The sequence below is a fragment of the Abramis brama genome (assembly GCF_963993115.1).
Source record: "Abramis brama genome assembly, chromosome: 6".
Lineage (NCBI taxonomy): Eukaryota > Metazoa > Chordata > Actinopteri > Cypriniformes > Leuciscidae > Abramis > Abramis brama.
In genome coordinates this window covers 9,302,838-9,320,686 of record NC_139968.1, presented here as the reverse complement: position 1 = coordinate 9,320,686, position 17,849 = coordinate 9,302,838, and the positions used below count along the sequence as shown (strand labels likewise).

General features: G+C 38.7%; 1 protein-coding gene across 1 annotated transcript in view; it reads right to left on the bottom strand.

The window, feature by feature from the left end:
- The window catches only part of rnf123 (ring finger protein 123), a 154,622-nt gene that overhangs the window by 83,467 nt on the left and 53,306 nt on the right, over positions 1 to 17,849 (bottom strand). The window contains exons 32-35 of the mRNA XM_084118076.1: positions 13,978 to 14,117; positions 8,441 to 8,629; positions 4,194 to 4,269; positions 180 to 264 (exon numbers count right to left, since the gene is read on the bottom strand). Of these exons, the coding sequence (XP_083974202.1) occupies positions 180 to 264; positions 4,194 to 4,269; positions 8,441 to 8,629; positions 13,978 to 14,117 (490 nt within the window). The remainder of the gene's footprint in view (positions 1 to 179; positions 265 to 4,193; positions 4,270 to 8,440; positions 8,630 to 13,977; positions 14,118 to 17,849) is intronic.

Sequence of the window (17,849 nt, the reverse complement as noted above, 5' to 3'; positions counted from 1 at the left end):
AAATCCAGACAGAAACAAATAAAACGGACACTTGGTTTGTGTAAAGCTACAATGCAGGACTGGACCATATATTACCTTAATGCATTTTTCTAAGTCTACATCAGTAAGTATATGCCCATAAATATGGAAACCCCATAATATAGATGGAAAAATAAAGCAAAACAAAGCCATAAACTCACCCGTGTTTATCGGAGTCGACCAGAATGCGCACTAATATCCCTGTCACAGCCACTAGGATGGGGTAGTGATCAACACTCTCCAGGCCTACACAGAAAATAAAACATGGCTTTATTAGTGGCTCAGGTTATATATTTTATAACAAAAACCGATGTGGTTCTGGATGCTGATTGGTCAGCAATCTAAGGGTGCTAAAATACATAATATATGTGATTAAGCATCATAATCAGCCCAAAACAGCAACACTGACTCAACCAAAAGCATAAGTTTAGGACAGGATTGTCTGTTCGACTGACCGATGAAAGCGTTTGGGAATTTTGTATGAAAATTATCTTCTTTGCAATTCCCTTTGGTTTATTTGAACTTCACTCTCAAATAATATTGATATATTTAATTTTTATTTGTTTTTATAAACATAAAATGTAATATTGACTGTTTATCTTTCTTTAACCCACAACCAGTTTCGTTTAAAATCAACTACAAACTGTAATAAATATGTAAATATATGTATATATGAAACATCACTTTAATATATGTACTGTATTAATATGCAGTAAACACAAAAAGTGAATTTAAAACGTGTTTCATTAAAAAAAAGTTATTATTGTAATTACCCTGGTTAAATTATAAACAAGAAAATGGTGTCTAGCAAAAGTGTTTTCACAAGTATATAGCAGTCATGGAGCAACAATATTTATTGAAAAAGACACTTTAATGCTTCAGTATATGTGGATTTAAATAAGCAAAAGCTTAAGAGTCTTTGATTGGATCATTATTGCAGTGATTATTATGTTTCTAGCATGTTATATGTTTGGCAACAGTTCTTCTAACCCTAATTTATGGAGTGTGCAGCTTTTCATTTCTTTAACAACCATGTATGAAGACACATCATGGTCATATTCCAGGATGACAAAGTCAAGATTCATCAGGCTCAGATTGTGAAAGAACGAAGAATCATTTTCACACATGAATCGAGATCTTAATTTCATTGAAAGTCTTTGGGATGTGCTGGAGGAGACTTCACAGAGTGCTGGACTCTTGCACTGACAATACAAGATCTTGACCAAACAGTGATGGAAATAAATGATGAGATGTTATTTCATCAATATGGTCATGATGTGTCTTCCTACATGGTGTTTTAAGAAATGAAAAGTTATTATGTATGGAAAAGTATGAGGGTTATAAGAACTGTTAGCCAAACATATAACATGAAACTAATAATCTATTTATCCAATCACAGACAAGACTCTTAAGCATTTGCCTATACTGTAAAAATGAATACGTTATATCTAATCAATAAAATTGTGGCAACAGATTACAAGCAACATTATTAATTAAATTTAACAAATTAGAATTGAGTAATAATTAATCAAATTAATTCCTTAAAAGTTAACCATTTAAAATGAGTAAGATTTACAACAATTTTTTTTAAAAACTTTTTTTTGTATTGCCAACATTGAAGACCTGATGTTAACAAGCAGAATCACTGAAGGAGAAAACCGTCATTTAAGTCGCCATTATGATTATCAGTGTTTGCTTTAGTTGGTCTCTTGACCCTTAAATCATTGACTTTAGATTTTGTTCGGCAGCTGTACCTGAGTTATAACAGCCAGATGAACAACGAGCAAAGGTGATCTAATGGTGTTGGTTGTGTTTTAACATAATCATTATTTCACAATCATTTGACCTGAGTCACTGAACTCATATAGAGTCCAATTTACTTGGGAACCTAATTTACCAATTTAGGTTTACTTTATTAATTACAGCAGCACTGTTCTTGCACAGCATACTATTTTGAACTTGTACAATGTAACACAAAGATTTCTTAAACATGTCTCATATACAAAAAATTATTTTTATTTTTTTTGGTTTAATTTAGTGTTTAGACACACAGACATCAATAATCAGCCTGTGAATCTCAACAATGGTGACAATTATCAAGCATGTTGCAGTGCATTCTGGGTGCCACCAATCAAAACTCATTCATGGCTCCCATCATACATTGCTGCATGAATAAATAATGAGCTTATGATCAGAGGTGATCTGTTTGTCACCATTGCTGAGATTCATAGTTCATGAGGTTCACGAATTCTTGATGTCTGTGTGTGCCTACATAAAAACTTTTTTTTTTTTTTAATTGATTTGATCATATGTGTAACTGTCAAAGGACATGTTTTTTTTTGTTGATATGTGTATTTATGTTTTTGTTATAAATTAATGTCAATTTGAGTTCATTTAATTTGAAACAATTGTGTTATTCAGAAGCCCATATTTATAATGTATGCCCTTTGAGGTGTTTAAAGTTAGGGGTTCTTTAAGATTTACGTAGAAAACGTGATGTGTCACATGACCCAGTTCAGTTTGGAGCGGGTCTGCGTCATTTTTTGGGTCAGAGCGAATATGGATGCAGAGAAACGACATGTAGTCTGAGAAGGAATTGCGTGATCTGCATGGTTTGAGAGGCGCACACGGTAATTTGCCTTTATATATTTCATAATGTTTATGATGTTGATTGTATTTGTCGTATTTCTGTTGCAACATTCACGTGCATTTCATTGGACATTGGCTCGAGAGACTTGTGAAGGACTGAGAAATGCATATTTGAGTATATGTTTTTATTTCTTGTAGTTTTCACGGTGTCTACGGTGTTTACTGAAGAGAGAGAGATACAAAATAAACTACAAAGACATCTGTATGAAGCGTGGCCTTTATTTCATCAGACCAATGCAGCTATAATATGGATTTCATTGAAAAGGATAAAAATATTATGCTGTACAAGGACAGAGCTGCTATAATTAATAAAGTAAACCTAACTCAGAATTTGGGCTCTATATGAGTTCAGTGACTCAGGTCAAATGATTGTGAAATAATGATTATGTTAAAACACAACCAACACCATCAGATCATCTTTTCTCGTTGTTCATCTGGCTGTTATAACTCAGGTACAGCAGCCGAACAAAATCTAAAGTCAATGGTTCAAGAGCCCAACTAAAGCAAACACTGATCATCATAATGGTGACTTAAAATTACGTTTTTCTCTTTCAGTGATTCTGCTTGTTAACATCAGGTCTTCAATGTTGGCAATACAAAAAAAAATGTTTTAATTCTTACTCATTTTAAATAGTTAACTTTTAAGGAATTAATTTGATTAATTATTACTCAATTCTAATTTGTTAAATTTAATTAATAACATTGCTTGTAATCTGTTGCCACAATTTTATTGATTAGAAATAGCGTATTCATTTTTACAGTGTATTTAAATCCAACAGCTACTATTTAAATCCACTGGCCGGCCAGTGTGTACATATATATAGGTTTTACGTATCAGAACATAATAAAAATAATCTGGACCAGATGAATAAACTAAATCTATTAAGCCACTAAACAGCACTTAGTAGGATAGTAGGTCACTGAATCCGATGCTTCAAAATGTGCCATCTAATAACAACTTTAAAATGCAGTGAAAGCCACATTTCTCTGTTCAAGTTCAGGTAACAACATGACCCAGCCTCATTAATAATAAATGTAACGTTCTTCAGTGTCAAGGCTGAAAACTCTCCTGATGATGGTTTATGTTTATGAATTGGATTATGTTTTCATACAAACTCGCCGTGTAATCTCTTGACCTATTCGTCTAATATCATTCCCTGAGCGTGCAAGGCTGACTTTCCAAACTTCTGAAGGGTTTCAGAGGTGAAGTCAAGAACGTCGCAAAACGCTTATCAAATTACTTTTTATTTGTTCTGGGACTTGAAACAGAGCTTCTATAAAGGGAACAAGTGAAAAGTTGACTGTTAGATTACACCAAACCATATTTCGTCTCACAGGGGACACGATCAAGGGCGGACCGAAATACCTGAGAGGTTTAAATTCAGCACAGCACAATAAGCGTTTCAGAAATATAATTACATTCAAGTGCACCCTCAAGTACGTACTAAAACATGCAGCTCATGTTCAATGCTTCTATTTGCATTAATGTAGGATTATTTATTACATAAGAAGGAAATTAGAGTTACCTGGGAGACGCAAGTTGACCACCCTGTCAAACAGGTTTCTTTCCGCCGTAACTCGGTTTAACACCTGGTTCAGGAGCTGCGGACAAAAAAATAAAATAAAAATGTTGTCAAACCAAAATGTAGCACATGATAAAAAAACAGAGATGAGAAATTTCTAAAGAAACAGTTCATCCAAAAAAGATAAGATACAAAACAAGATGAAACAACACAACACAAAATGTAAAAAAACAAAAAAACAAGATGAAACAACAACACAAAATGAAAAATAAAACATAAAACAAGATGAAACAACACACAGAAAAACAAAGTGAAACAAAGCAAAACCAAGATGAAACGACATGAAACAAAAAGCAAAACAAAACAGAAAAACATAAAAACATTGAAAACAGCACAACATTAATTAACACAAAGCAAGATGAAACAACACAAAACAAGATGAAACAACAAACAAAACAAGATGAAACACCACAAAACAAAAACAGCACAACATAAATCAACACAAAACATGTGATGAAACAACAGAAAAAAAAACACAAAACAAAATGAAACACAACAAAATGAAGCCAAGCAAACATAAAACAAGATGAAACAACACAAAACAAAAACACAAAACAAAATAAAACACAACAAAATGAAGCAAAGCAAACACAAAACAAGATGAAACAACACAACAAAAACACAAAACAAAATAAAAAAACAACAAAATGAAGCAAAGCAAACACAAAATAAGATGAAACAACACAACAAAAACACAAAACAAAATGAAACACAATAAATTGAAGCAAAGCAAACACAAAACGAGATGAAACAACACAAAACAAAAACAAAACAAAATGAACAACAAAATGAAGCAAAGCAAACACAAAACAAGATGAAACAAAACAAAAACAAAAAACAAAATGAACACAACAAAATGAAGCAAAGCAAACACAAAACAAGATGAAACAACACAAAACAAAAACAAAAAACAAAATGAAACACAACAAAATGAAGCAAAGCAAACACAAAACAAGATGAAAACAAAACAAAAACACAAAACAAAATGAAACGCAACAAAATGAAGCCAAGCAAACACAAAATAAGATGAAACAACACAAAACAAAAACACAAAACAAGATGAAACACAACAAAATGAAGCAAAGCAAACACAAAACAAGATGAAACAACACAAAACAAAATGAAACCACACACAAAAATAAACATTCTTCTTCCTAAAAAAAGCACAGAATATCACAATATACGTATATCGCCTTTCTTATAGAATGTATCGCAATATATAGTGTCGTAGACCCTGTATCCTGATACGCAACATCAGATTCTTGGTGATGCACAGCCCTACACAAGATGAAACATCACACAACTTTAGACCCCACTGAATTTGACTGCATGAACTTTCTTCAGAATATCTTACTTTGCAGAAGAAGCCAAAGCAATACAGGTTTGGGTGAACTATTCCTTTAAACAGATTTCGCCTGATCCAGTGTCAGTGAGCAAACCAAACACAGCTGGTCGTAAATCAAAGCGACTGCAATAATTATTCCCTTCGCTTCTTTAGCACACCTCATGGGCTCAACATCCTGTGGCCAAGAATTTAATTCAGAGGACCCCAGCTGTCAGGTGCCGATTATTGACGTTTACTACAGCACAGTGGTTCTCAAACTGGGGTACGAAACAGATGCTGAGTTCTGCCGTTCATTTAATTCTCTTCGAACTCTCTTCGATACAAAAACATACCCTGTGTGGGTTCTTGTTTTTAATGTTGAGCATATATTATACGAGCAAGAATAATGCAATGTTTCCCAAATATCCACACGATTGCAAATGTGACACTTATTTTATACAACAGTTCAACAAAAGAAAGGGTAATATTAAGTGCTGTTCATTTTAAACATAATTTTTTGCTCAATTTTGCAATGAAATAAAAGTTCCACAGCAGAACTGAATCGTGAGAGTCAATGATTCAATGACTCGTTCATAAATACAGCCACTTGATGACTCACTCATACCGCCACCTAGAGGTGGTTTTAATTTAATATTTAAAAGTGTCACTTCGTTTTTACCATCGTTGCATATTTATCAATTGAACTTTTTATTTTTTATTTTTTTAAGGTATTTATAAAGGTAAAAAATGCACTGAAAAAAAAAAATTGATTTAAGGGGCAAATTTGTTCATTAATGGAAAAGGTGTGAGTGCAGTCTAAGTGGAAGAGAGGGGGTACACAGAAGGATGTTAAATGTATCATGGGGTACTCCACTCTAAAAAGTTTGAAAACCACTGCACAATGCATATAACTGTATTCAAAAATAGGATAAATCCTTCAGGGACATGGAGGGGAGGTAAATGTAAATGGAGGGGTTCTGCTCTTCAAGGACATGTGGACGCCTGCTGTGCTCACAGGTGTGATTCAGTTAAACTCTGATGAATGGACGCTCTGCTGGGAATAGAGATAGTGCTCATGTAAGCACTGATAAAAATAAAAAAAACACCAGAAAATACACTTTCAAAGCCTTCTTCTCTGTAACTGAGGCCTTGAGAACATGCAGTGGCCCCGAGAACAATATACACTTGCACCTCATTTGCATGGCACTTTCCATGAATAGAGTACAAAACAGCATCTGCAAATGAGGACGCACGTAACCTTCTGAAAATGTTAAATGTTGAATGATAATTAACTTTAGGATGCAATGATAATTAATAGGAATAATAAAATATTATAAGGTCGTTTTTACATGTATTTTATATGATTTTTTCTTCAACCCTGTTTACCAAACTTTTTGACGTGTAGATAGTTTAAAAAATAGATTTTTTGTGATTTCATTCATCATTAAATGTACATCAAAGTAAAAAAAAAAAAAAAAAAAAGTAAAAAAAGTTCAATGCCAGAATGGGTAACAGGGTTTCAAAACTGCAGATTTAACGTAAAATTGAACTGTCAATCAGCAGCTAGATAATTTGGCACCAAACGTTTTTTATTTTATTTTATTGATGTTATTGTTATTGAATTAACTGTTAGATATTTCCTATAATTTTAGGTATTTTTTGATAATTTTTGTTACAACTTGGGTAACAGGGTTGAATAACTGAATAAGTGCAGTCAACACTAAAATGTGAGCACAAGACATAAAATTGTTTATTTATGAACTTAGTAGTTTTTGATCATTTTTGTTATTATAAGGTTGAATAATTGAGCAAGTGCAGTCAACACTAAAATGTGTAGAATTAAGACAAACTAGTGAATAAACGTAAATAATCTTATTCTGTTCCCTTAATTTTCTTAATGTCGTAGAAAGTCACATGTATATGTATATATGTTATATATAAACAACAACATGAGATTTGTGCCTCTAATGGTTTTAAGTAATGGGAGACCAAAGTGTGTCCTATTTGTTGAAACGCCACACACATTTTCTTTGCTTATTGACAGTGTCCATAAATGTAAAAAGCATCAAATGGCTTTCATCCTTTTGCTAATAATGACTCTTCTCTTCTCCATCACCCTTGTAAGAACTTTCACATTTAATAAAATGACTTCATCTATGGATCAATAAACTCAGACCATTAGCTTTCATCCAAAACAGATTATTTGAGCTGCTGAGTTGTGACACTTTATGCTATTTTGGCTATACTCAACAATTTAATAACATTTTGGGGGGAGTTCATAAAGAACAAATTGCCATCATTGATAGTCTTGTTTTTCACATGATGTCTCCACTGTTGAAGAATCCAATTCACTAAAAGAATACATGCGAATCAGGAACAACAACAACAACAAAAATAATAATAGCATATAAATAATACTAAAATAACACTAGACTGGAGGGGCAGTTTTTGACTTCGTCTGCACATACAATAGACTAGTCTAGTTAAGCATCTACATAGTAAACTGACGTCTCATTTCAAAAGATAAAAATTTGTGTGTTTTTTTCATAATGTGACCCCTTTGAAGCAGAATGTTTGATTGAGGTTAATACATTTTCTCAGCATCGTTAAGAATTTAGGTTTTGAAAAACCTGTGGACCACAAGCATCTGAGAAAATAAAAACAGAAATCTTATGTTTAATAGCAAGTGCAATTGCTTCAGACAGGATCATTAACTCAGAGTTTTGCATGAAATTGCTTTAGAAAAATCTTAATGGTGAACATAAAATGAATTTCACTTTGCTTTGCACTTTTGAAAGTTTTGAATGTCGCTTTAGAATTTAGAACAGCATCTTCAGAACACATCTCGGCTGTCAATCACGCTCACCTGAGCCAATCGGCGCAGCAGCAGCTCAGCGGAGGGGCGGGCCCAGTCCAGGAATATTTCCGGCACTAGAGTGATGGTCATCTCCAGGACCCGTAACAGACTGACGGAGAGGTCAAAACAGGTCGCGCACACCTTTAACTGCCGTGTGTCCACGAAATTCCTCTCAGGTCGCTCGGCTGCCTGTTGGATCTGACAGGGAATAAATGAAGACATGAAGAGACACAATAAAAAGATGCATAAGGTCAAAAGAGACATTATGAGACTATTGAGACTGCATGACTTGTTGCACAGAATGATATAAAATTTGACCAAATAACAGTCAACTTACAGTGACAGCAATACATTGAGGATAAGACTGTGGGCTCTTATGACCAATGACCCAGAATACTCCTGCAACTCCCCAACAACCCCCCTGCAACCATCCCACATACCACCCTGCGTCCACCCAGAAACCCCCCAACAACCACTCAGCAACTCCCCAACAACCACCTAGCAACAACCCTGCGTCCACCCAGCAACCCCACAACAACCACCCAGCAACAACCCTGCGTCCACCCAGCAACCCCACAACAACCACCCAGCAACAACCCTGCGTCCACCCAGCAACCCCACAACAACCACCCAGCAACAAAGCTTGCATCCACCCAGCAACCCCCCAACAACCACCCAGCAACAACCCTGTGTCCACCCAGCAACTCCCCAACAACCACCCAGCAACAAAGCTTGCGTCCACCCAGCAACCCCCCAACAACCACCCAGCAACAACCCTGCGTCCACCCAGCAACTCCCCAACAACCACCCAGCAACAAAGCTTGCGTCCACCCAGCAACCCCCCAACAACCACCCAGCAACAAAGCTTGCGTCCACCCAGCAACCCCACAACAACCACCCAGCAACAACCCTGCGTCCACCCAGCAACCCCACAACAACCACCCAGCAACAAAGCTTGCATCCACCCAGCAACCCCACAACAACCACCCAGCAACAACCCTGCGTCCACCCAGCAACCCCACAACAACCACCCAGCAACAACCCTGCGTCCACCCAGCAACTCCCCAACAACCACCCAACAACAAAGCTTGCGTCCACCCAGCAACTCCCCAACAACCACCCAGCAACAAACCTGCGTCCACCCAGCAACTCCCCAACAACCACCCAACAACAAAGCTTGTGTCCACCCAGCAACCCCCCAACAACCCCCCAGCAACAAAGCTTGTGTCCACCCAGCAACCCCACAACAACCACCCAGCAACAACCCTGCGTCCACCCAGCAACTCCCCAACAACAAAGCTTGTGTCCACCCAGCAACCCCCCAACAACCACCCAGCAACAAAGCTTGCGTCCACCCAGCAACTCCCCAACAACCACCCAGCAACAAACCTGCGTCCACCCAGCAACTCCCCAACAACCACCCAGCAACAAAGCTTGCGTCCACCCAGAAACCCCACAAAAAACCACCCAGCAACAACCCTGCGTCCACCCAGCAACTCCCCAACAACCACCCAGCAACAACCCTGCGTCCACCCAGCAACTCCCCAACAACCACCCAGCAACAAAGCTTGCATCCACCCAGCAACCCCACAAAAAACCACCCAGCAACAACCCTGCGTCCACCCAGCAACTCCCCAACAACCACCCAGCAACAACCCTGCGTCCACCCAGCAACTCCCCAACAACCACCCAGCAACAAAGCTTGCGTCCACCCAGCAACCCCACAACAACCACCCAGCAACAAAGCTTGCATCCACCCAGCAACCCCACAAAAAACCACCCAGCAACAACCCTGCGTCCACCCAGCAACTCCCCAACAACCACCCAGCAACAAACCTGCGTCCACCCAGCAACTCCCCAACAACCACCCAGCAACAAAGCTTGCGTCCACCCAGCAACCCCACAAAAAACCACCCAGCAACAACCCTGCGTCCACCCAGCAACTCCCCAACAACCACCCAGCAACAACCCTGCGTCCACCCAGCAACTCCCCAACAACCACCCAGCAACAAAGCTTGCATCCACCCAGCAACCCCACAAAAAACCACCCAGCAACAACCCTGCGTCCACCCAGCAACTCCCCAACAACCACCCAGCAACAAACCTGCGTCCACCCAGCAACCCCACAACAACCACCCAGCAACAACCCTGCGTCCACCCAGCAACCCCACAACAACCACCCAGCAACAACCCTGCGTCCAGCCAGCAACCCCCCAACAACCACCCAGTAACCACCCAACAACCACCCAGCACACCCTAGTAACTGCATAGCAACGTGATAACAACTACTCAAAACAACTGGATAACAACTGGTTTGTAAACCACCCTCATCCATCTAGCATGATGTCAGTGAGTTTTCCATAAAAACCAAACACATTTTACTCTTCATTTCTTTAGGCATAAAACTATTTAGTAAACAAAAAATGCTGTCTTGATGCTTAGACATTCTCATCAGATTCTGTCCTGCATCTACCCGTCATTCCAATTTAATGCTCCCTGAAACTGAGGCAGTAAACACATCACAAATTCCCCAGGAGACCGCTGCCTCTTAATGCCTGGATCATTGCAGATGAAAGGCGCTCCTAAGAGCCAGTCAACCTCCAGGCAAAGTCGCATACGAATCACAGTCCAATCTGCAATACGCAGAATTTCAGCGCTTCAGCTCTCCTAAAAGACATTGATTTAAGAGAAAAGCCTGGTGAGAAAGTGCTTTCACGTCTGAGGTTTAATTCACCGCCATTATAGATCATAGTGGTTTAGCTTTCTTCTGTATCTCCCTCTGAGACTCCAGAGCCTGCGTTTAGTAATGACCCTTCCACAGGAGGGGCTGGCACGCTAACTCTTCCCAAAAGGTTGTTTCCATGGTGTCCAAATGATCAAATTAGTGTGCAGCTGGATGAAGTTGTTAAAGGGATGAATGTAAACTACATTTGCATTTCCTGAAGGAAATACCAGTGCTTGCAATTAGAGCCCTGCACGGGCCAAAAAATCCAGCCAGCCGAACCTGACCCGGCCCGAGACATCATCAATATCACTTTAAGCTCTCTGACGAGCGCTCTCTGATGCGTGCTGTCTCTGCCACACGCACACATATACGCTACTAAGAGGTAAACTTTTATTATAGGCCTCAAACATAACTACCACCACCGACAATCATGCCCACAAATATGAATGCAGACTGTCCATTACAGAGAAGTATAAGCATGCAGTAGAGAATATTATGTAGCCAAGCTATGTAATCCAGCAGCAAATAAGTAAATAAAGATTTAAGGCCTACATTTTTTTGATGTTAAGTAACTTTACTGAAGAACAACGTTTCAAATAACTCTTCGCCAACTGGCTAACGGTAAATAAAAAAAAAAATCAAATTAGAAAAATCCTTTGTACTGAGTAGGCTACGCTACATTGGTCATCATTCACTGTTAGCTGTAGCGCAGCCATGCTCAACATGCCGTTGTAAATGAGATGTCCCTGTTTTTTTTGCTGTCAAGTGCAAGGATATGTTTGCAGATTCTGCACTGCACATGACCAATTGGCTCATTGTTTGTTGTGGTAATCAAATCAAAACTCTTCTAAAATGCAGCTTTTCCTGAAGCATTGGGAACTTTTAGTAACTCCCCACGCTCCAACTTCCCCCTGATGCTCTGCATGGTCAACGGTCACCTGTATGCTAATGCATTACACACGTGTCACGTAATCATGTATTGCGTAGGCGATGTATAATATTTATAATATTATTATCAATATAACTATATAACTATATATATATATATATATACATGTATATGTCAGGCCTCATCGGGACCCAACGAGCTTGCAGACCTCTACTTACAAGGGAGCAAATGAATAGCGTTTTATATCATCTTAAGTTTTAGGCTTTGGGTATACATAAATTAAATGTAGACTGTATCCGTGTTTGTACAACGAACATGAATGATACCTCAAATCATGTGGCTTGTTGAAGAAAGGCATAATATCACTTTAAGCATACAATGCTTGCTTACTGAAAAGCAACTGCCTAACAATGCCTTTAGAAACCATGAAGAAATTCATAACAACCACCTAATAAGTACTCAAAACATCTTAGCAACTGTACCTTAGCAACGCCATGACCATCCAAAACACTCAAGTAACCGACAAGCAAAGCCATTTGAACAACCCACAACATCATAGCAACCGCCTACCAAGTGTTAGCAACCAAAACACCAAAACACCACATCAACTGCCAATGAACACGCCACCAGCCAGTCAGAATGCCTTAGCAATGCCTTGGCAACCACCCAGAACGCTCTAGCAACCGCCTAGAAACAACTTGAAAAAATCAAAAGTTGCTATTTGTTATTAGGCACTTCTTATCGACACAATCAAAAGCTAATGAATATTTCAAAGTAACTTGCACTATGCAAAGAGTCATTTTACTCTGAAAATAGAAGATGATGGTAATTCAGTTCAAATATCAAGTGTAAGTCATGATTACATTGTCATTATAAATAATTTACAGGCTCTGATTGAGTTAGTGCAAAGTTACAGCATTACAGGGCTGATCAGCGGGCGGAGGAAATTATCCATACAGTTTAAAACCAGCAGTTTGATTTAACTCTTATCATTATGTTTTTTCAAAACTGTGTCTATTAATGCAGATTCTCAGTCGTTCTTACTACTTTGAGTAAAGATAAAGGACGGAGCAAGATTTGTTTTACAAACGTTTATGTTACACCAGTCAATCACGATAGTGCTCAACTAATGTATGCACCGTTATTGATGCATTTCCCGCATGTGCACTGCAATACATTAGAAATATACACATTGGTTTATTGATGGACATATTCTTGTTAATGCTGATGGTGAGGAATTACAGTTGCAACATCTCATAATGTAACTCAAACTACTTAGTGTATTACTGAGAAACGTCCTGCTCAAGTCGTCCTTGTGATGGAGGTTCTCAATGTCATCGTTACTGTCTTTACAGTGTGAACAATCGGTGAGGTTTAGGAAACTTTCATATGGAACTTAAGTTTAGTTATGGAAATGGGCTTTTAGCTTCCGAAATGCGCTGTAAGTGGTAGACCAATCACAACAGACTGGGCCATCTGGCCAATCAGAGCAGAGTAGACCAATCACAACAGACTGGGCCATCTGGCCAATCAGAGCAGAGTAGACCAATCACAACAGACTGGGCCATCTGGCCAATCAGAGCAGAGTAGACTCACGGAAAGGAGGGATTCAGAGAGACTGATTCATCTGTCGAGTCTTTTGAGAAACATTGAAAAATGTGGTGATGTGCAATGTATATTATGAGAAAATGAAATGTCCTGTTGTAGGACACCTCCAAAACAAAATTAGGACATTTAAAATGGCAAAATAGTGCTTCTTTCAAAAAACTGATGTTTTGGTTAAAGAAACATTTACTCTGGCTCTCTGTTGCTCTCAAAAAATTGCTGTTTGTTTCAGTGGGTTGACATTTCTGGCTTCAAGAGTTTGGGGTTGAATTTTCTGTCTGTTTTACATATTAGAAGATAGGTGGTGAGACGACAAAAGTTTCTTACCTCCTGTATCATGCCGATGAATTCGGAAAAGGCCCAGTTGAGCTGATTTAAGACGCTATTGAGGAAACTGGCAGCCATGTCTTTGTCTTGACTAAGGAGTTCAGCCATGTGTCTCTGCAGCAGAAGTGATGGACAAGGCTCTGTAACCAATCAGAGAAAAGCACATTTATTCAAAACAGTGTGCCAATCTTATTTTCGTAAATCTTAAGTATCACAATAATAATAATAATAATAATAAAAACTATCAATAGTCACTTCACCAATAATTTAGGCCATGCCTAAATAGCTATATGGCATTCTGTTTGTTAATACGATAAAATATGGACCAGTCAATGTACTAGGCTGGATGAGAAAAGACCAAGATAAAGAGGCCAAGAGAGGCATTTATTGGAAATGATTTTAAAACATTAAAAAGAGGAAATCAAGCATCCATGGGAGAATGAAGTTGAACTGGAAGAGCATGTGGACTCACTTTAACTGGACCATGAAAATCTAGAAATGTTAATAAAGGTTCAGGCAGGGTCAGGGTTCAACCACCTACATACTCTCCTATCCAAGCCTGGAATGTGAAAGTTGATAGGTTTCGTACACCATCAGAAAACCTTTTAGCATGACACTTGGGTAGTACCCTCAAAGAAAGTCCTTTGTATCTTATAAATGCACAAAGGTTTACCCCGAGACTTCTCCCCCAGTTGCAAGGTATTTTAACCCTGAAGGTACAATTTATACACATTTCTTCTGACAGTGTGAAAACTTGGCTTCCCAAGGAAAGTAAGCCAGTCAGTTGGAGACTTGATGCCAGCACCCTTCTTGAACCTATGAGGTTCAAAGTGAGCTGATCGGTCAGCTGCAACGTGTGTTTTTGTCCCAGAAACTCGGTACGGCAACTCTACCTCCGGTAGTGTAGGATTCACTGCCAGCTCCTTTCTTGAACCTACAGGAACACACGCACCATTGAGACCAGTCTCTTGAGGAAAGGCATGCTCTGCATTTAAAGGCAGCAGTGACAAGGTGATATTTACAGATGCTCCTCATCACATGGTCGGCCTCTTAGTTGGTCAAGCTCTGTCTTGGAAAGTGCGTAAACCGACTCTACTTCTGGTGAAATGGGATTCCCTTCCCGCTCCTTTCCTGGACTTGCAGGGAAACCATTGGGCATGCACTGGGGAAGAGATCAGTCTCTTGAGGCAAGGCATGCTCTGTATTTAAAAGGCAGTAGTGATGAAGCGCTATTCAGATATGCCTCATCACCGCTGCCCAACAGGGATCGTGATTGTGCCCTGAGGAGAGGCAACTGAAGGGACGGGGTAGTGCTGATGAGAGGGGAGGCGGTCGTTTCATCACTATAACAAAAGGCCAGTCTGTCTAGCCATAATACTCTCAGATCACATGAGAACACCTTGAAGCAAATGAAAGCCATGTTTCCATGAAAACTCCTTTCTCATTCAACCCTTGACCCTGATTACTCAATAATGAGACAAAACGACAAATACCAGTTCTGCACATTACATTGGAACAGAATATCGACAAGTAATGAAACCACAAAACAGAGGGCTGATGGGAAATCATCGCCTTACTGCTATCTGACCGCATCTGGTAAACACACAAAGGGCACTCTCTCTCATTATATGCACACAAAGAGGACACTGGGTAATTTAATACCTTATCTAGAAAAGTACAGCGATCGCAAACATACTAAAAGCCCTGGAGCACAGTGTTAAAAGCAGGAGCAAGCAATGGCAATAAAGCTCTAAATAAAGCTAATCATTAGACGCTGAGGTGCAGGTCTCCGATAGAGATGCAACCTTTATGTTTAATTAGATGAAGTCCGTGTAAGTGGCAGCTCGGAAAATAAGGGCTCAGGGGCAATAAGGCAGGAATAAACATAGAAAGAAAGGCCATGAGCGAGACCAGGCATTAGGCAGATATGGCACGGCACGCATGTTTCAGATCTCCAGGCGTTGAGAGGCAAGCAATCACTGTTACTGCGGAGTCAATTCAATTGGAAATTGCTTTAAGGTAGGATCCGATAAACAAAATGGATGGGAAAACCGTTAAAAGATTACTTCACCCTCATGTCAACTCAAGCCTGCATTGATTTTTCTATGAAACACAAAAGTGCCAAATGTGTTGGTCATTAATTTCTATGCAATTACGATTGAGAAACCATCATAAAAGTACTCTACAATTTGTGTGCTTAATTCTTCTGAAATCATAGCTTTGGCTGAGAAACATACAGAAGTTTTGGTTGTTATACAATACTATATCTTTCAAACCAGGGAACTACTGCAACCAGATCCTTAAGTCAACTAGTAAACTACGATATTTATGTGGAAGCTGCACTGTGGTAAATTTTTTGGTATATTTTTAACCAAGTATAAAATGTTGATTCTGATAAATATTTGAATTTGGACAGTGGCCAGTAATTTGAGCAGCATAATTAACTAATAATTTGGAGAGGTGACACATTAATCACATGATAATTGCCACAATTACAGAGGGGGGAAAGAACAGTAAACTACTGGCAAGGACAAGACATGGCTAGAAGGGACTAAAATGGTACAGAACAGCTCTATAACTAGTTTTCACAATCCTAAACGCTTCAGTCTGCTCTGAGCCAGATTTAGGCTTGCATCAGTCAGTGAGGCTACATCACAGCAGACTGGCACTTAGGATAATGTTTAATAAGGGTCAGAAAAAGGTGAAAGCTACCAAATGGGAACAAAACTTACTTTGAAAGCTAGCAATTGACAAATCCCCTGGCCGTCATGCAAATGAGAGTGAAAAAAAATGAAATTAGCATTGAGACAAGACTCATCAGACCAGGGAAGGAATCCATGCATCACATACAAGACAAGCTCAAGTGTCAAGACAAGTGTCCTTTCACAAAGACAACTTTGCAATTTATTCCCTCTGCTAAGCATTGGCCTCCTGATTAAGCACTTCAAGCCTCTCTTCTGGTATGCAAATCGACCCTTCTGACAATCCAATCAATTCCTGATAGATAATATGTCCCACATTACATGTTTTTTTTTGTTTTTATTGAACATCCTGTTTCCCTCTGAAATATGCCACATTATCGAAGTAAAAATCAGCCGCAAACGTTTCATGTTGACTTTAAAAGCAACAAGAGACTTGCATGACGTCAGTTCACATGTTTTTACTATCCAGAATTACTGTTTCCTGAAGGACCTGCCAATACACTGAGAGGGTCATATTTTATGTGCTCAAAAAAAATAGACTGGAAGTGAACTGTGAGTGATTAAATTCAGAGTATACAGCTTTAAAGTAAATTGATAAAGGGAAATATCTCTGTTGATGCAATGGATGGTTTGACTTAATGGATAGTCTCTTGGATGGTATTGATCTGACAGGCTGCTGAAAGAAATAATGGACGAGTTAATAGGCACGTCCTCAATGAGACTGTGTGTGTGCATGAAGGCGCAAAGTTTGATTTTAATGAGTTAGAAGCAAGGAGACTTTTTACAGTCCGCTTTTTACAAAACCACTCCAGTAAAATCACAGCATCTGTACTCTGTGTTCTACATTATGTATAAAAACATCCTAATAATGTCAGTGGGGATGTAGATTCCAGGGACAGGAACAAAGAACAAACATCATTTGATGTCAGAGGGATGCCAAAACAGATCGTAATCTTAGTGTCCACTCACTCAAATGTGCATGCAGCTTTTGTAAATACTCTGCTGAAATGATAGTCAATTAATTTGACTGCAACCCTGTTAGGGAATGTTAAAAACTGAATATTTAGTTGTGATACCCAGACAGAAATTACATAATTTGGACCTTTTCCCACAGTATGACATGAAATAATGTCGATCCTTTAGTAGTGTTGACTGCATTCATTAAGCTTG